The 19,970-nt window shown below is 27.0% G+C and overlaps 4 protein-coding genes across 5 annotated transcripts; 3 read left to right on the plus strand and 1 right to left on the minus strand.

Moving 5' to 3' along the window:
• Positions 1–29: 29 nt before the first annotated feature.
• LOC126918348 (PAX3- and PAX7-binding protein 1) lies at positions 30–6,285 on the plus strand. Its single transcript, XM_050726151.1, has 17 exons — positions 30–162; positions 474–677; positions 973–1,151; positions 1,689–1,848; positions 1,970–2,069; positions 2,169–2,326; positions 2,401–2,483; positions 2,552–2,751; positions 2,868–3,057; positions 3,996–4,119; positions 4,242–4,430; positions 4,574–4,773; positions 4,871–5,021; positions 5,100–5,295; positions 5,380–5,578; positions 5,686–5,804; positions 6,033–6,285. The coding sequence occupies exons 2-17, from the start codon at positions 491–493 to the stop codon at positions 6,082–6,084; spliced, it is 2,487 nt and encodes an 828-aa protein (XP_050582108.1). The 5' UTR covers positions 30–162; positions 474–490; the 3' UTR covers positions 6,085–6,285.
• A 419-nt stretch (positions 6,286–6,704) lies between these two features.
• Positions 6,705–13,496, plus strand: LOC126918339 (uncharacterized). 2 transcript variants are annotated; one of them, XM_050726125.1, is made up of 22 exons: positions 6,708–6,998; positions 7,287–7,522; positions 7,668–7,913; positions 8,004–8,162; positions 8,235–8,377; positions 8,464–8,611; positions 8,682–8,866; positions 8,954–9,273; positions 9,356–9,531; positions 9,601–9,818; positions 9,904–10,120; positions 10,201–10,402; positions 10,492–10,708; positions 10,779–10,936; positions 11,006–11,148; positions 11,223–11,356; positions 11,450–11,576; positions 11,651–11,833; positions 11,903–12,232; positions 12,320–12,575; positions 12,689–12,968; positions 13,076–13,496. In XM_050726125.1, exons 1-22 carry the CDS (start codon positions 6,986–6,988, stop codon positions 13,245–13,247), a joined length of 4,263 nt encoding a protein of 1,420 aa, XP_050582082.1. In that variant the 5' UTR covers positions 6,708–6,985; the 3' UTR covers positions 13,248–13,496. The 2 variants fall into 2 exon arrangements, with proteins under 2 accessions (XP_050582083.1, XP_050582082.1); XM_050726126.1 differs by lacking the exon at positions 13,076–13,496 and having other exon boundaries at positions 6,705–6,998; positions 12,656–12,831.
• A 178-nt stretch (positions 13,497–13,674) lies between these two features.
• Positions 13,675–16,888, minus strand: LOC126918358 (DNA-dependent metalloprotease dvc-1). Its single transcript, XM_050726179.1, has 6 exons — positions 16,756–16,888; positions 16,038–16,204; positions 15,780–15,940; positions 15,589–15,697; positions 15,383–15,502; positions 13,675–15,297 (listed from the first exon to the last, which is right to left on the minus strand). The coding sequence occupies exons 2-6, from the start codon at positions 16,137–16,139 to the stop codon at positions 13,828–13,830; spliced, it is 1,962 nt and encodes a 653-aa protein (XP_050582136.1). The 5' UTR covers positions 16,140–16,204; positions 16,756–16,888; the 3' UTR covers positions 13,675–13,827.
• LOC126918368 (coatomer subunit delta) lies at positions 16,814–19,934 on the plus strand. Its single transcript, XM_050726204.1, has 8 exons — positions 16,814–16,955; positions 17,137–17,176; positions 17,651–17,874; positions 17,990–18,378; positions 18,457–18,627; positions 18,706–19,019; positions 19,123–19,439; positions 19,544–19,934. Exons 1-8 carry the CDS (start codon positions 16,953–16,955, stop codon positions 19,631–19,633), a joined length of 1,548 nt encoding a protein of 515 aa, XP_050582161.1. The 5' UTR covers positions 16,814–16,952; the 3' UTR covers positions 19,634–19,934.
• The last annotated feature ends 36 nt before the right edge of the window (positions 19,935–19,970 follow it).

Below are 19,970 nucleotides of genomic sequence, written 5' to 3' on the forward strand. Positions count from 1 at the left end.
TAATTTTCTTCAAGTTACATTATAATGTTATGATAACAAAAGCCTAATATGAAATAATAAGCTTGATATAAAAAGAATTAGAAATCATAAAATTTCAGAAGTAATTAACGAGAGAAATGAAAATTTAATCTAAAAATTAAATGCACATGAAAATAAACAAAGGTAAGCCAATCAGTAACTCAAACAGGGAAATGCATTAAATTCATGTGTACAAAGTTTAGAAGCTTTACTTCGAGCCGATTCTACAACGATTCTTATTCAACGGATAATCCATATTACAATTTCATAAAGGTGTCCCGTTTTTTTATTAATGTTGCGTATTTATGAATTTAAAATACGTTATATGAAGTCGTAAATGCATATTTTACAAAATTTTTTGTTATATCAGCTTACATGATATGAAATTCTGAATTATTTTTTTAACATTAGTAATTTAAGAAGTTAACCTAAGGAGAGTATATATGTGTGAATAGTTTAAACAGACTGGTTGATGTTAAGGACAATGTCATTATTTAATAAACCGAAGAGAAACATCCGCCGTCGACCTTTCAACGACGATGATGAAGATAATGAAAATAGGATGGAAGTGGAGGACACCCAGCCTATAAAATCGAAAACAAAGAAGAAGGATAAACCAAAGCAGACGCTCCTCAGTTTTGGAGAGGAGCTGGAAGAAGGTAATTTTTTTTAAGTTTGTACACGCACGTACATATGTACAGATGCATTTATCATAAAATGAAAATGTGTTTCGGAATCTTTTGTTTATAATAATTTCAGCTAAAACAAGTCGCATACAGTATTAAAATTACGAATTTCGTTATATTTAATGTTGAGATCATAATAAAATGGAAAAAATTAATGCAATTTTAAAAACATTTCCATTAATTATATTTTATTCAGTCATTATAAAATTCTTTGGAGAGGTTCCAAATATTACATATAATAAAAATCTAATAATCTGTTATCTTACAGCGGATGATGGAGAAGTCTTTAAAGTGAAGAAATCATCTAGGAGCAAAAAATTGATGAAACAGCTAGATCACGAAAGGAGAAAAAAGAAAGGTGAAGAGAAAATGCAAATGGACTCTGAGCAACCACACATGTCCGTTAAAGTGGAAAAAGAATTAGAAATAAAGACAGATGATCTAGTAGTAAGCTATTTCTATGATGTTTATTATTATTAGAATTTCCCAGACGTAAAACATTTTGTTATTCTTAAATCAAAATTTATTTCTTTATAATACTTCATATTTAGTATTCACTGAAAGTATAACAAAGATTGTCAATATGTGCAAATATAACTTTGTTAGAATTTACTTTTTATAAGCTGTGTTATTTTTGAAATGTGAAAATGTTTTAACATATTTTATGTGAAATGTGATTCTATTAACATTATAAATATACATTCATATAGTGCAGTACAAATAAGTTCCAAATATATTAAGTATGTATGTATATACAATTATTAAAATATGAATGTGTACAATTAGTTAAATCTTTTTATAAGGAAGATTTTAATATTACATTTTAACAATGTTTAATAATTTTTTACTTTTCTAAAATACAAAAATACTTTGTAATCTTTCAATATAATATGTTACTAGCTATGTCTGTTCAATAATAACTATTAATCAATTAATTGATTAAATTATTATTTCTTCTATTAAGTTAAAATCTTTTATTACTAGGTGAAAATAAAAAATGCAGGACCTTTAATTCTGAATGGGCGAGCTGCGTTGGCAGCTGGAAAGGATGATTATACATCTGATGAAGAGGAAGATGAACCACGTAGTCATAAATTTAGAAGAAATACAGATAAAGCTGACACAATGAAAATTCTTCTTGAAAGTATGTAATGTTTTTATTTGTATCTATAATGTTCAAAACTTTCATTATTTTGTATCTTTTATGTTTATTTTTTTAAATATTCTAACAATATTGTTTACAAATATTATTTTGTATCTATAAGGTGGTTGCATACCAGATGCTGCAATGATCCATGCAGCTAGGAAATGCAGACAAAAGGCAAGAGAGTTAGGAACTGATTATATTCCTATAGAAGAACAAAGGTAATATGTTTTGTAGCATAATTAACATGGTTTGATTAACTGCTATTAAATGTTGGATCTATTTTGCGAAACATTTGATAACCATGTTAATTTTTTCAGCGATGATAAAGGTAAATCAAGACTTATTAGGGAAGAAGATCATGATAGAAGTGATGATGATGATTCACAAGACCGAATTGATATGACTGTTAACACTGAAGCACGTGATAAAGAGAAAAGGAGAGAAGCCTTCCTTGCTTCACAAGTACCATTAAAACGTTAGGTTTTGATTATTTATTATTCACGATTTTTTCTTAAATAGATAAGTGAATGCATTGTATGTATTTTTTAGTTTCTGATGATGAAAGTGAACATGAAAACGAAGAAGAAGAGTGGGAAGCTCAACAAATTAGGAAAGGAGTGACTGGTGCACAGGTAACATTTGTATGAAAAAATTGTGTAGCATGTACTATTACATTCATAATATAAATAAAAATATTTAGATTGCAGCAGCGCAACAAGACTCCATGATGCAACAACAATATTCAATGGGTATGAACGTAAATTCAATGATGGGAAGTGGAATATCTCTGGAAATGGTAATGATGCCAGCTCCACCACCTCCTCCAGTGATTCAACCCCCAGATCCTACAAAAATAGTACCAATCACCCCTCAAGAGGTTGTGAATAAAATGCGTGCAAGGTAACAATAACTAAATTAAAATTTTGATCTAATACAGTTTTGAAACTTTTAAAGTTTATAAAATATAGAAATAGTTTTTATTCCTATAAAATCAGAATGAAAAATATAATTCGTAGATTGGACAGTTTAAAAGAAGTGCATCGACGTCATCAATTAGATCAGGATCGTTTAGAGCAAGAGTTAGGACAAACTGTGAAAGAACTGGATGATGCTGAAATTCGTGCACCGCAGCTTGCGCAGCGCTTCAGATATTACCAAGAGTTGCGTGGGTATGTCACTGACTTGGTAGAGTGTCTTGATGAGAAGGTGGGTTTATACGCTGTCACGTTTTTTTATGAGCACTGGGGTTTTCCATGCAATTTTTGGCTGTATAATTACTCAGCCATATTAGAAATATATATATAATGCATTTTTCTTATTAAGTAAATTTCTTGATGAAAAATGTGCAATATAGTTTTCCTTTAGAATATTAGAATTTTTGTTTTTAAATATCTTATATTGCTAACATTTGTGTTTTGTATTCATTGGTTAAAATTATGATAATTGTTGCTGAGTATATAATTAATTAAAAAGCACTATATTCAAATACTAAAAGATGTAAAATATTCTTTTAGTTTATATATATATTTAAATAAATTACAAAATATTAAAAATATGTATAAATATAAATATTAAAAATATATTTAAATAAATCACAAAATATTAAAAATATTATTACATATTTTTTGTACTATTTTGATATTTAATTATTATTAAATGTATTATTTTGTTTTATTTTGATATTTTTATACATATCATAAGATTCAGAAAAGAAGAAAAATGCATATTAAACTAAAAAATGGAATTTGCAAGAAAAAAGTATAGCATATATGTAATGTATATTTGCATTGCCGGGGGTCTGTATCTTCTCTGTATAAAGAAATTATTTACTGTGTAGTAAAAATATTTTTAAGTATTTATAAGAATTGAAAAGATATATTAATATGTGTGGTAAGTAAATTGTGATATTAATTTCCAATTTTTTAAGCAAAAGATATCCAATGATTGTGGAATTACAGATTAAGTTCCAGCAAATGTTAAAAACATATATTGTTTCACCTTTTATAAATTATTTAAAATAAATATTAAAACATATTTATTAAAATATTACTTCTATGATATGAATATTTTCTGGAACAAACACAATTCTCAATGTCATTGAGTTAATTTACTGTGTCAGTGTTAACATGTAACTTTTTTGTTAGTTGCCGCTGGTCATTGGATTGGAGCAGCGCTGGTTAAACCTTTATAATGAACGTGCAATAGAACTAATGGAAAGAAGACGACAAGATACAAGGGATCAAGCAGAAGAGATTACAACAGCTGCAAGTCAGTTATTTCAGTATTATATATAATTATCTGTGTCTGATAAAAAATATATAATGGAACATATAATGAAAAGTGTATTTTGATCAATATAATTTAGATATGAATTATTTTTTAAATTACAGGAGGACAACCTATACGAAGAGGGCCAGAAGTTGAAGCTCGTATCCGTCGAGCTACAGAGAGAGAAGGAAGAAGAGCTCGTCGAAGAAGAGCTAGAGAATTAGCTTCTACATTACCAAAACATATTGATGGAATGTCTAGCGATGACGAAGTTACTGAGCAGCAAAATCTCGCGTTTAAACAAACAAAAGGTTGTACTTTAACAAATTTAATTAAATTTAGTTTACGAAGAAGTAAAATTTATAATGTTTACTATTGTCTATCAAGTATGGATTAACACTATGTTCTAATTCTTATCTTTTATAAAATGTCTTCTTTCTATATTTATTTTCAGATGAAATTGATAGTGACAGTAAAGAAATATTTTCTGACGTCATGGACGAATATTGCACAATAAGAGGAATACTTTCAAAATTGGAATCTTGGAGAGAAACTGATAGAGATGCTTATATGGAAGCTTATGTATCTTTATGTATACCTAAAATTATTTCTCCGATTATTAGATTACTATTATTAACATGGAATCCTATTATGGTACGTGCATTATATCAAACTTTCATATATTTTAGGTACGAATGTAATAATAACAGAATAAAATACTAACTCTAAATCAAAATTTTTCTTCTTTTAGGAAAGTGCAGATATAGAAAGAACAAAATGGTATAACACTTTACTTTTATATGCATTAAATAATAAAGAAACAGAAGAGTCACTTAAAAGAGATCCAGATGTCAGATTAGTACCATTTACAATAGAAAAAATTGTTATACCTAAATTAACATGTAAGATTATTTTATTTAGTATAATTAAAATGCCAGTTAAGAACTTTGTAATAATTTACAAAAAATTTTTATTTACAGCTATAGTTGAAAGAATATGGGATCCAATGTCCACATCACAAACGTTACGACTTGTAGGCACAGTAAATCGTCTTATTAGGGAATATCCAAATTTAAATGATACAAGCAAGCCATTAGAAACATTATTTAATGCCATATTGGAGAAAATTAAATCAGCAGTTGAAAATGATGTTTTTATACCAATTTTTCCAAAACAGTTAGTATATAATATTCATCTTTATTTAAAGCTATTAATAATATTTTTGTAACAATGCTGATAATTTTTAATTCTATATTTTAGAGTCTTAGATACTAAACATCAATTTTTTCAAAGGCAGTTTGCAATGGCTGTGAAACTTCTAAGAAATTTATTGAGCTGGCAAGGTCTTCTTGGAGACACACAATTAAAAAATTTAGCTCTTGGTTCATTATTAAATAGATATCTTTTAGCGGGTTTAAGAGTATCTGTTCCAACTGATGCATTATTTAAAGCAAATATGGTATGTTCATACTGTTCATTTCAACATATCTCATATAACTTTTTAAACTTTTAAGTAAACGCTACTCAGAAAATATTTTTTTATAATACTATGTTTTTATGTAATAGGTAATGAGTACACTCCCTCGTGCGTGGTTGCAGGGTGAAACGATAGAACATCTCAAAATGTTTGCTACACTTATCCAGCAACTCAGTGAACAATTAGATCAAGCAAATCCAGCGCATAAGTAAGTATAAATTTTATAAGCTTTTTTATGTCAGAGTCGTAATAGTTTATTTTTTATAATATATAATTGCTATAAATGATTAAATAAGTAATCATAGATATTATATCTGATATTTTAGATTTTGTATATTGAGAATAGATTATTTTTGTATATAGAATATATTAATTTTATCAGTAAACTACAAACTTAAATTTTCGCGTATTTTAAATTAATTATTCACTTTTACAGCGAAGCCTGGGAATATTCGAAGTCCATCTTAAAAATAATCAAACCTTTATAATGTATTAATTATATATGCATTTCTTAATCATATTTTATGGTATTTTTATTTTATGATATTCATTAATAATGCCTATCTATAATTTTATACTCGTATTGAAAAGGTCTTGTATATGAAAAATTGCAGTACAATTAGATGTATAATATATAAAAGTGTAATTTTTTGTATAGAAATAAATTAAATAAGATTCTGATTATATAATATACTTTCCAATAGTAATTGTAAATAATGAAAATAGAAATATATCAAAATAAATATGTAAATATTAGGTTGTGTCTATTATAGTTTTCCTATTATAAGTAAAGAAAATATTCTTATAAATTTCTCATTTTATTTATTGTACTGTATAGTACATAAGCTAATATATATTTCTATATAATAGTGACAGTCCATAGTTATCTAAATATTTTTGTTTTCAGTAAAGTTTCTAATGTATAATCCTTTTAATATAACTTATTTTGTAAAAAAAATAAATTTTGATTTTTTTATTATATAAAAACATCATTTATTATATAAAACTGATATACCCATTCATATAAGTAATGTAAGTATGTTGTATCGTGCTTTTGTAACATTTGTTATTATGAGTAAGATTATACTATAATTAAAATCTATTGAAGAAATGTGAAATTTAAACATTATTTTGTTTTAAGTTATTGTTTGAAGTGATTATTTATATGATTAAGAAAAATTATGATGTATGATTTACACATCGCATAAAAGTATATAGAGAAAATGTAGTGGGCTGATTTATACGATTGAAGATAATTTAGACAGGAGATAAGTTTTATTCACATAGATAGTGAAGAAGTGTTCATGGGTCACAGAGATAGGGACAACAAGGGTCATCTCTTGACTTCTATGAACTCAGTTCATTTTTGTTAAGCTACTGTTGCACACCATGAGATTCACAGGTACAGAATAAACATTTTTAGTTATATATAACTCAAATTAAATAGTGCATAAGCCATATTACAAAATATTCATTGTTGTCATTTTATAAATAAGTAACTTTTACTTAAGTACACATATAATTAAATTTTTATAATCTTCATAATTATAATGTATTATGAATAATGTAATTCGTTGAATTTATTTAAACATTGAAAATAATTTAATATAGTTGAATATAGAATAATGAAATTAAATTACGTGGAGCAAAGATGTTTCAGCCATTATTAATCTAAAATATTTACTTACAGATATTAATTATGTGTTACAAATACTAATGCACAAATTAAAGGATATTATATTTTTATTTTTTCTTTTCTGTAACAATCATGTTACAAATGGTATATTTCAACCAGGAAAAGAGTATATATATTCGTACAATGCACTTTCAAGTTCTGGTGTTTTGTTACCATCTGGCGCATCATCTTCATGGGGTTTTAATGGAAAACTTAAAATTCAAGCAGAACAAAATGTTGCTACAATGCAGGTAAATTTTATAACTGATAAATAGCAAAATTTGAAAAATTGATTTCATATTTCTCTTTGCTTTTATAATATTATCTACAACAATATAACAGTAAAATTAATAATCCATTTTATTAAAATCTTTTATATGTGATATTTACATACAGTTGGAATCATTGAAGATGACTATTTGGAATGGTAAAATTCAAGAACAAGGAAAAGATCAAGCCGTTTCAGAAGATGTGACTGATCTTTTAAAACCATTTCAAATTATATACAGAAATGGTCTTATTGAAAATTTTAGTACAGAAGCAATATCACCATGGTCTGTAAATATAAAAAGGAGTATAGTAGGAATTTTACAATTAGATCTGTCTAACTTAGAGAAGGAGACAGCATTTCATTCAACTGAAGTAAGTCATTACATTTAATAAGGATTTTTACACATTTTTTAAAGTATACTAGTTTTATATCTTTATTTTAACTAATATATTATATTATAGAAAAATCATTATGGTCAGTGCAATATTGAATATGTTGTCAATCCTGAAGAAGAAAATGAATGGATAATAAGAAAATTTTTTGATCCACGAGCTTGTATTGGACATCCTCATTATACGTGGTCAAATGTTCCTAACATGTTGTGTCCCAATGGAAATCAAGTATGTTATATGTACCTTTATTTATTTTACCAAGTATCTTATTATTTTCTACTAAATTTCATATATGTATAGAACCCAATATTGAAGTCCAGTGAGAGATTATACAAAATTAAGACAAATGGATCTTTAAATGAGATTTTGTTTGTTAATGCTTCTGGAGGTATATATGTTCAATCTTTTCAAAGTTTTGGAGAAGCACATTTTCATTTTACAAGGTATGTTTAAGAAATGAAAATTATTTTATTCTAAGAAACTTGTTGTAATAAACAAAACTTTCATATTAATTTCTTGATATACACAGACAGATCTTTAAATTAATTTCGGTGAAAGACACAGTAGATAAGATACCCATTAAAGACTTATATTTTAAAGTTCTACAACATGAACTTCCAGAAGTTGATCTCACTCAAAGTAGAGGTACTCTTGACAAGAATACTGTTTTTAAATCTGTAAGTTATTGATTAAAAAAAATTTTTCGTTTATAACTGATATCTAATAATGCTATTACATATTTTATAGATAGGGACTTTATTAGATCGATTAAGTCTGAGACTTGAAAATCCTGGTTTAGATACAGAGGCTGATAATTTGCATAATACGACGATAACTGTATTGCTTTATTATCTTCAAATGCTGGATGTTGCTGATTTACGTAATGCATACACAAAAATCTCAGGAACAAGTTATAAAGAAGAAACAATACGGTGTTCAAAATTTTTAATAATTCTTTAAAGTTTTAGTAATTTATATAACATATAAAATATATTGTTATTTTTTTCATGTTATTATAGAAATATGTTCCTTGAAGCACTTCCACAAGTTGGCACTAAAGAAGCTGCATTGTTTATATTAGAATTAATCCAAGATAGAAAAGTTTCGGATATGTCTGCAATTCAACTTCTCACTCAGTTGCCATTTCATATACGAAAACCTGACGTTCAATTATTAGTAAATTTACAAACGTTTCTAAATTTGCCAGAAAAAATTTCTGTTGAAGTCCAAAATACTGCTATTCTTACATATGGCACATTGATTTACAAAACCTGTTTATTGTACTGCCCATATGAGATGTTAGATGATTACGTACGTTTATATCTTGATAAATTTACAGGTACGTGATAAATATATATTAAATAAATCGCATATCTGTTTTAATTATTATTCTAGTATTATAATAAAACAATAATTCATAGAGACAAAGGAATATGAAAAAAAAATGATTTGGCTAGAAGGATTAGCAAATATACAGTTAGGAAGAGTAGTTGAATTCTTAGAACCTATTGCAAGTGGTAGCAATGCAGAATCACGTCATTTTCGTGTTCTTGCTGCATGGGCATCACTTTCAACTGCTCCTTTAAGACCCGATGTTGTAAGTAATTTCTGGTAATAATGTAAAATACTATTAAATATTACATTTTTATTTTATTTTAAACCACAGATATATCCTGTCTATTGGCCAATTTTAATAAATAGAACTGAACATTTAGAAATGAGGGTAGCGGCATTGACACTACTTATTGTTTCTAGTCCTACACCAAGCAGATTAATATCATTATATTGGTATATGCAAAGTGAACCCAGTCAACATTTATATAATTATTTTTATACTATTTTGAAGTCTATGGAACGTACCACCCATCCTTGTTATATTCATATGTATGTAAGACCATAATTCATACAATTTCTTTTTGGAATAATAAAATTCTGAAATACCTTTTTCATATATGATTTTAATGTGTAGAGGTGTGATCGCTGCACAATTTACACGAGTACTTCGTCCAACTACAAATTCATATTTAATTACTGGGAACTATTTATTTGACTATCAAGATACATATAGAAAATTTGGTGCTATGATACATGGTATTGTTATTGCTAATCCTTTAACAAACATACCTGAGGTTTTATATGTAACTGTAAATACCTATGGTAGTGGAGTTAGTATCAATCATGTATCTGTAAGTATTTGATTTAAAATTATTTAATTAATTACTGTAAGGTGACATGTTTTAATATTTTAAACATTATGTATATATAGTTATATATTAAAGCTGAAGGTCTTCTACATTCATTATCAGCACATCTAGATGGTCCAACACAAGTGAAGGATATATTAAAACAATTTAAGTTAGATGAAAAGCAAAATGGACCTGTACATTTAGAAGTAATTGCACGTATTCAGGAAAAAACAGTTTTATGCCTTCATCTCAATGAAACAAATATTATTAAAGGATTTAAATGTAAGTTTATAAATTATCTGTTCCGAAAATTTCGAACATAATTAAATATTTATTGCTTTTTATATTTATATCTTTATGTATTTTTTTAGATTTGTCTTCTTTACCTGATAATATATATCATATATATCAAAACATGGAGTTTCATGTTAATCAACAACGTATTAATATCCCATTAACAATGGAATCAGTGCAAGTTACAGATCTGGGAGCAAATGCTAGACTTGCAGTTATTGCAACATCGTTATTCTCTATGAGAGGGAATTTTACACATGTTTCAGTTGGTCGTAATAATCATGTTATACTACGGTATAATAGAATAATTTATAATTTCATTTGTTTGTTGCAATGTTTTACATTATACAATTGATATTTTCAGAACATCTATTCATAAATCAGAAATAATAGAAAATTATAATCCTTTAATTGATACATGGCATAGTGCAGAAAGGGCACATTCTATTCATGGATATCTTCCAATCAATATTACACTTGGATTTAAAGATCGTCCATTCATTTCATATAATACTCCTGGAGGTATGATATTAATAATATTTAGATATAGAATTTATTAAGGATTTTATTATTTATATTATACCTTTTTAGAACATCTTAAAATGGGCATTACAGCTCATGTTAGAACATCCACTAATATAAAAGGATTAAATATTAAATCAAAATTACGTCAAATTTGTCCTACTTGTCCTCAATTATATATAATTACAAAATCACCAACATATAAACCAAAGGTAGATACTAATTAAAAGTTTTATTTTCTATAAAAATATTATTCATTCAAATATTAATTAATCCTCTCTTACAGACAATAGATCTATTTCAATTTGAATTATCAGAGTTAGGAGGTCAAGTATATGTAAAACTTTTTGACTGTGAAAATGTAATATCACGAGAGAAATTAATTCAAGATGTGTTTTCTTCACATCGAGCTAATTATCCGTGAGTTAAATATTAATATATCTGTATATTCTTTGTTATAAACATTATTAGGTAATAAATATCATTTATTGTGTTTATTCTGGATTGTTTTAGTATATGGCCATTTTTGGAGTTTGCTTTAACGGCTCTTCATTTCTTAGATTATTACACATATGTACCACCAAAAGGTAGCTGTGGTTTAGCTGCATATATTAGTACAATTGATGCGCAGCGTACTCAAGTTAGTATATTAAAATTTTTTATATTTTAACTGTAAACAAAATAATAAATTTTACATTGAACATGTTTTATTAGGTAAAATTTGAATATATTAAAGGTTCAAATCATCATATGTTGTCTTTAACACATCACAATATAGAATCATCACAAATTCTTCAACAGTGGAATATAGCCGCACTTTATGAGATTACCAGCTGGATATCCGATACGATTAAAATTAAAGCGACTAAAGTTATACCAGGTCAAAAGATTTTGAAGGTAATTTATATGCAACATTATAATTAAAGGGAAATATAAAACAAGATAACAACATTTGTTACTATTTAGTTTTGTTTAGAAGCAGAAAAAGCAATACCTTGGGAATGGGATTTCCTAAGCACTAAGCCAAGTGATCCTGCTAGAATTGCATTAAATGCTGTTTGGGGATATTCTGATACAGCAAAAGGCAAATGTGATGGATCTTCAATTACATTAGATTTACTTGGCGAAATTAGTGAAAAGCAGCTACAAATTGCTAAAGAATCACAATGGCCTTATGAAGAATGTCGAGAACAATCTAAAAGGAAACGTTTTACTCCATTCTCTGATGCTTGCTATGAAGCTTCAAGAGAATTATCAACCTTGAGAAAATATCAAGTTGTTGCGCAACATGAAAATGTAATTTTAATAATTTAAATGCAATGTTAATAATCTATAATTCAAAATATTGTTTTAAATTAATCTTAATTATGTAATTATAATCAGATACCACAAAATTTAATGAGATTAGCTTGGAAATTTCGAGCTTTTTATGACCTAATTGGTGGGAACAGTAGTTCAGATCCTAATTCCAAAAAATTTATTGTGACAGCAACATTTCCGAAAGGATCAGATATTGGTGAATTATCGCTTAATAATGACAAAGTAGCAATTGAATATAATTATAATCTTATAGATTATTTTTTAACTCGAACTAGAATTCATAAATATATGGATCTATCAATATTGAAGACTTTTTTTGGTAAGCTATTCTTCTTCTTTCATGATTCACAATTGTTTAGAGAGATAGTTCATTGCAGAATTCATTCTATTTGATTACAGTACCTTACCTGTCTTAATCACTTCCAAATTTAGGCACGTGTGTCGTGACACCAGACTATATAAAATCAATTCACAACATCACTTATCCTTTTCACAATAAAGGTGAAGTTTTGTTGCTTGGCCAGTGTTATAGTGAAAATCCAAAATATGCATTGACGGCACGAAATGATTTATATGGTATTAATATCAATATATATGACGAAATAGATACAGTACGAGTTATACCTAATCAAACTGGAGGAACATTATACAATAATACAATATATATTCCATTGCCACAAAGCTTCATGTTTCATTCATTAGGTTCAAAAAGGTAATTAAAAGAACTATACTAAAAAAACAGTTATAACATTTTATACTATATTAAATACAATAAACACATATTTATATTATATTTAATAAGTTTTTATTATATTTCAGAGTAAGATTGGACAGCAATACTATTGATATTATAATTCCTAATCTCTATTTATATATGCATTGGACACAAGAACAAATTCTTCTGTTCTTTCCAACATATCTGTTAGAATTTACCTGTGGTATATGTGCATTAGGTACTCTTGACAGTAATAATTTATATGAGAAACTATAATTTTTATGAGAAATTAATATCTTATTTATAAAAAATTCATTTAATATAAAAAACTATTCAACGTGATTTAATATTTACTTTGTAATTTATGTTCGTACATCAACATACAAGACATTTTAAACATGATTAGAAATTGTTGTTTCTAATGAATATATGATTATAAGATAAGAAAATGTATTGTAAAAATTGTACAAAAGTTTAATATCGTTATTTACAAATATACTTCCTTTATATATTAACCTATAATTATTTTCATTGTAATTTATTTTTCTAATATATAAGAAAATTTAACATCAAAACGTAATCTATCAACTTATTAATTATTACGTCCTATTTACTGTAATGTACTTAAATTAAATTCGGCTTTTATTGTATATTTTTCAAATAAAATAATTTAATTACTATTTTTAAATATGAAACAGTAAGATTTATAAAAAAAATGTTTATTAAATAATACAAAACGATAGAGTATACAAAATTGTAGGATTTAGATACATATAAAATGACATTCACATCACTCTATTTCCATACACTTATTAGTTAATGCAAATCATACTGAAATGTTATAGATTTATTGTATTCACGTATTTGTGAGACATACATCTAAATGCTGATTCATTTGAGATTCTATTATTAATTTCATACAAACAGGACAAGGATATTTATTCTGCTCAATTGATACTTCAAGAACTGCATTCGAAATTTCGCTGTTACTACAATGAATTGATGAAGATATGTCATCGTTAAAAACATTCCCAATACAATCTTCTAAATGATCATTTAACGAGACTCCAAAAGGAATGAATTCATTACATACTAAACAATTATGTGAAACAGTATTCATTACATTGTTTTTTTTAACTTTTGTATTCTGACTAGTATTTTTCGAATTTTCGGTAACTGAGAAACTGAATGAATCATCACTAGACGCACTACTAATAGAAATTATACTTTCGTTTATGCTTGTATTATCATCGTCTGTATCATCTAATTTAATAACTAAATTATCATCTGTTTCTAGGAGGCACTTATCAATATGCTCATTTATATCTATAAGATTAAAACTATTACTACAAATAGGACAATTTACTTTTCTAGAATTTTGTAACTGATCTAATTTTGGCTGTTTGCTTGAAAAAATACTTGATTCATTTTTTCTTTTTTTAGCAGATGGCGAATTATTTGCTTTTATTTCTAAATTTGCAGAATTACCATTATTAGAATTTTTTATTGTAATTTGCTCTTTACTTTTGTCTACTTTTTCATTTCTTGAACTTAAACAAAAATCTATGTGTTTATTCATCTCATTTGGCACAAAATTATTGCATATTGGACATTTCACAAGTTTTGTTTGTACTTCATTTAATAATTTACTATTTTTAGCAATTGGTTTCTCCATTTCTACAGCATTAATTAATGAATTTATTGTTTTCCTTGGTGTAGTATTTTTATTTAAAGCCTGATTATAATTAACATTATATAATTTGTTCAATAAATTACTTTGGCCTATATTAGAGCCACCAACAACTCCAGAAGATGAAAATTTAGGTGTACTAGAAATTTTAGTAATACTGCTAGGACTACCATATTTTTGTGAATTACTTGAACAGTTTGGACCTCCTGTACCCCAACCATGAACATTGCTTGTACTATTTCCAAGTCTTTTAAATCCATTTAAAGAATTTTGATTATTTACAACTGATTTGATACTTTTTGGAATGGATACAATTTTTGATTCTGTAATAGGTGAAGTAGTTTTCATAAGCCAGTTGAACATAGTACTTGGTTGATTATAATTTTTAGGAGAAGGCTTTGTTTTCTCTTTACTCTTTGAAGATTTTATTTTAAAATTCTCTGGTTCTTTAATTTTAATGAATTGACCACCACAAGTTTGTTGATGTTCTTTCCACCAAAAATCAGTTGGACCTGGAGCACGATTCATAGCTCTGCGTACTGTTCCAAAGTATGGAGCTTTCTTTTGACAAGGACCATTACATCTCCACCAATGTTGTTGATATAATCTAACTTCATCATGAAAATTGTGATATATCTACATAAACAAATATTTTAAAAAATGAAAAAATTGCTAAAATTATATAATAAATTATTATATTTATTTTATTACAGATACATACAGTTATTTTTGTACCAGCTGCTTTATTTATTCTATTCATATGTTTACAAAACTCTGGACCATGTCCATCTCTGTCACGATTATTGTTCGTGAGGAACAAGTACCCATGAATCATTTCATGCTGTAATACATATTCAAGGAAAGCTAATAAGTTTGGTTAGATTCTTTAATAATTAATCAAAGATAATTATACTACAAAATTCTTACTAGTAAGGTCTCAACTAGATCTTTCCTTGGTCTAAGTTTTAATAATGGTGCACTAAGTGAAATTATACATTGTCGATTTCGAGGATGAAAAGTACATATACCAGCACAACTGTAATGTATAAGAGTAAATATAATATATGGTATAATAAACACTTTATCTTATTTAGTATTCCTTGAATGAAATAAATTACCTTGTCATTTTAGGACTCCATTTAACTTCCACAGGAAGCAAAACATTCCAGAAATAACGCTCATTAAATTGTACAAACAATGTATGAATATTAGGTGTTGGATCAATTAATTCCAAGGTTTGATCAATTAATGTTCTTGGTTTATAATCTTCCTTATCTTTCTAAATTTTACAAAATCATTATAATATAAAGTGTCACGTACAAAGTATATATCAATTATTAACGTTAAATGATAATATAATAGCAAAATACACTTACATTTTTTGGTAAGACTGCATTTTCTGTTAATCCAAAACAATTATCTTGTTGATGTAGTTTATATGCCAATTCAAGGTCGCGAGATTTTTGTGATTGTATCATAATTTACAAATGTTAATAAAGACAATACAGTATTAACTTAAAATATTTGGCTACACATACACAAGCTGGAAAATTTCATTTATTAACCTTAATTCATATCAACAGTATCCTTCGTTAGTTACGTATACGTGCAGTATTAAGTAGTTTCTCATTTTACTTTATTAATATAATAAACAATGTTATTGCAGCGTTCTACATTAACACAAGAGATAAGCGAATAATTCTGGTTCTCTCTGAATACTTATTTACAAAACGGTTGCCGATTACAATGCATTGATACATGTCAAAATCAACGTTCTGTGCACATTTCATATATGCATATATACCGTATTTTTAATACCATATATCGTATTTCTATTGTTTGAAATAGGTTTGGGATAATACAAGTTTAAATTTTAGCTCAATATTATAATATGATAAATTATTGGTGCAGAAATTGTAATCAACATCTATATAATTTATTTGTGATTTAAAAGACAGCATATAATGTAACTGAAGTATGTTACGTTGGTATTTAAATTTGATATATCTATATATATATATCAAATTTAACATGTATCATTAAATATATATCATGTTATGTATTTACTTATATGATAAACATACTGTGACATACCAGAAAATTTCAAAACGATGTCAATTCTATAATATCGCCTAATTCATGGTACATTCATTTCATATCTTTCGTCATGCCACGCGTCAGAATACTACGCCCTCTGTTTGTAATCTCATATTTATTGTATATGGAAGATTGGCCTATGTAAAAATTGTATTGGGTTAATCGTACAGCATATAACTAAATAATTCAGCAAAATGGTAAGCATTCGTTTATCATTAATTTGGAATCATTGACAATGTAGGTAAATTGTAAAAAATATTTATGACAAGGCCGTGCGATACAAGTCGCCACAGATGTCAATCGCTGCTCGTGGTTCTAAACTAAACATGTAAAAAATTAAAATGTATTTCAACATTACATTATTTTGTATTATTTTAGGTACTTATTGCTGCAGCAGTCTGCACAAAAGCAGGCAAAAGTAAGTAATACTTATTTCCTCTGACCACACCTGTTTATGTATATATGTGTGTTCTGTAGATGTGTTGATATCAAACATTATTACCGTCTTAATTGTCGGGCAATCTTGATCTTATTTGTTTAATACATTCAGCTGTTTATTTTGTTTTATATATACAGTTACTTTTCTAATTCTTTAATTGTAACATTTATAAATTTAGTATTGAATTAGTTATTTAATATTATTGTTATATATTATATAAATGAATAAACAGATATTTTTAAATAATGTAAATTTAATAATTTATGTTTAATTATTTTATATAAATTTTTAAATACTTATTAAATAACAATTTATAGTAAGTATGCTTAAAATATTGATATCTTATGACCTTAGGATAAAGTATGTGCTATATAATATGCTTCTTCTATATGAATGCATTTTTAAATATTACTTGTATTTAATGAAAAAACTAATAATCTTTATGAATTTTAGCTATTATCTCTCGCCAATTTGTTGAAATGACAAAGGCCAGAATAGAAGGTTTGCTTGCTGCATTTCCAAAGTTAATGAGTTCTGGTAAACAACATACATTTGTAGAAACAGAATCTGTGAGATATGTTTATCAACCTTTGGAAAAAGTATATATGTTATTAATTACAACAAAAGCTAGTAATATATTAGAAGATTTAGAAACATTGAGGCTTTTTGCAAGAGTTGTAAGTATATTATAAATTTAAAATTGATACAAGTATCTATTACTTCAATTTTGTATATTTAATTGATTCTAATGTTTAATAATTTGGTTAATAAGTTTACATAATAAATTTACAGATTCCTGAGTATTGCAATTCAATGGATGAGCTTGAAATAGCTGAAAATGCATTCAATTTGATATTTGCATTTGATGAAATAGTTGCATTAGGATACAGAGAAAGTGTTAATTTAGCACAGATTAGAACATTTGTAGAAATGGATTCACACGAAGAAAAAGTTTATCAAGCTGTAAGAATGACTCAGGAAAGAGAGGCTAGAAATAAAATGCGTGAAAAAGCAAAGGAATTGCAAAGACAAAGAATGGAAGCAGTTAAAAAAAGTGGTGTTAAAAGTCCTGGATTTGGTAATTCTTATGGAAGCAGCGGTAACTTTACATCATCACTTAGTGCGAGAGATACTACCAATTTCGTACCAGAACCAGTTAGACCTTCATATACACCAACACAGTAAGAAATAGTGTAATGTAAATGTAATTTTATTAAAAACTATATTCTACAACATATCTTTATTTTATGTATATATAGAAAACCTGTTAATACTGGACCAGGAGCAATGAAATTAGGAGGGAAATCTCGTGATGTTGATTCTTTTGTAGATCAGTTAAAAGAAGAAGGAGAGAATGTTGTAACAACGCCTTTACCTACAACAGGAGCAAAATCAACATCACTTACACCACAGATAATAAATACTGAACCGTAAGATATTAATTAATTTAATTTATATACGTATATGTACTATCAATAAATTTTAAACAATTGCTTTTTTGTGTTAAGAGTTCACCTGCGGCAAGAAGAACGTCTTAATGTAAGAATTGGTCGAGACGGTGGCTTACAACACTTTGAATTGCATGGTTTAGTTACGTTACATATTTCGGATGAGAAATGGGGTCGAATTCGCGTACAATTAGAAAACAGAGATTCAAGAGGAATTCAATTACAAACACATCCAAATGTAGATAAAGAATTATTCAGGACACGTGGTCAAATAGGTTTAAAAATTCCTACAAAACCGTTTCCATTGAATACTGATGTTGGAGTATTAAAATGGCGATTGCAAGCTCAAGATGAAACTGCACTACCTATTTCAAGTAGGAATAATTTGCTAAATAGAAATTATATATAGCTTTGGGTATATTCTTTATCCATTATTGTATCCATTAAAGAAATAATCTTCTTTGTTACTTAAAACAGTTAATTGTTGGCCATCTGAAAACGGGGAAGGTGGATGTGACGTGAACATAGAATATGAATTAGAACAAGTTAATCTCGAATTAAATGATGTTCAGATAAACATTCCATTACCTATGGGATGCAATCCCATAGTACACGAATGTGATGGTCAATATACACACGAAGCACGAAGAAATATGCTTGTATGGTCTTTACCAGTGGTTGATGCAACGACAAAATCAGGTTCAATGGAATTCTCAACACCGTCGTCTACTCCTGCAGATTTCTTCCCCCTTCTTATCTCATTCTCATCCAAGACATCATATGTCAATATAAAAGTACGCTCTCTTGTATTCATATTACGTATATAAATATACAACAAGGAATAAAATTTCAACATCCATATGTTCAAAAAAACTAAATAATTTTATATTTTTCGTAGGTAACCGAAGTTTTACTTGTAGAAGATGAAAGTCCAGTTAAATATTCAGTGGAAACAGTTTTCTTTACTGATAACTACGAAGTGGTATAAAAGTATCTATTAAAGAGTAAGATAATTGCTTGTGCTATGTACAAAAATACAGGACACTATCCATTGGAATTTTGAAGATAAAGATTTTCAGCTTATTTATATTCAGGTTACAATTTTATTGTCACATAAACTTTATTTTTATCAATGGATGCTTGAATGTATTTCCAGCAATTTACACACACTTCTGAAACGATTTGTTCAATTTAGTACATGTCTAACGTTGAACTATTGAAGAAAAGTGTATACAGATGTTTTGTAATTGGTAAATACAGAATACGAGAAGTTTTATGAATTACACTTATATCAATGTACAAGAATTATGTTATACTAAATAATT

The sequence above is a fragment of the Bombus affinis genome, chromosome 7 (assembly GCF_024516045.1).
Source record: "Bombus affinis isolate iyBomAffi1 chromosome 7, iyBomAffi1.2, whole genome shotgun sequence".
Lineage (NCBI taxonomy): Eukaryota > Metazoa > Arthropoda > Insecta > Hymenoptera > Apidae > Bombus > Bombus affinis.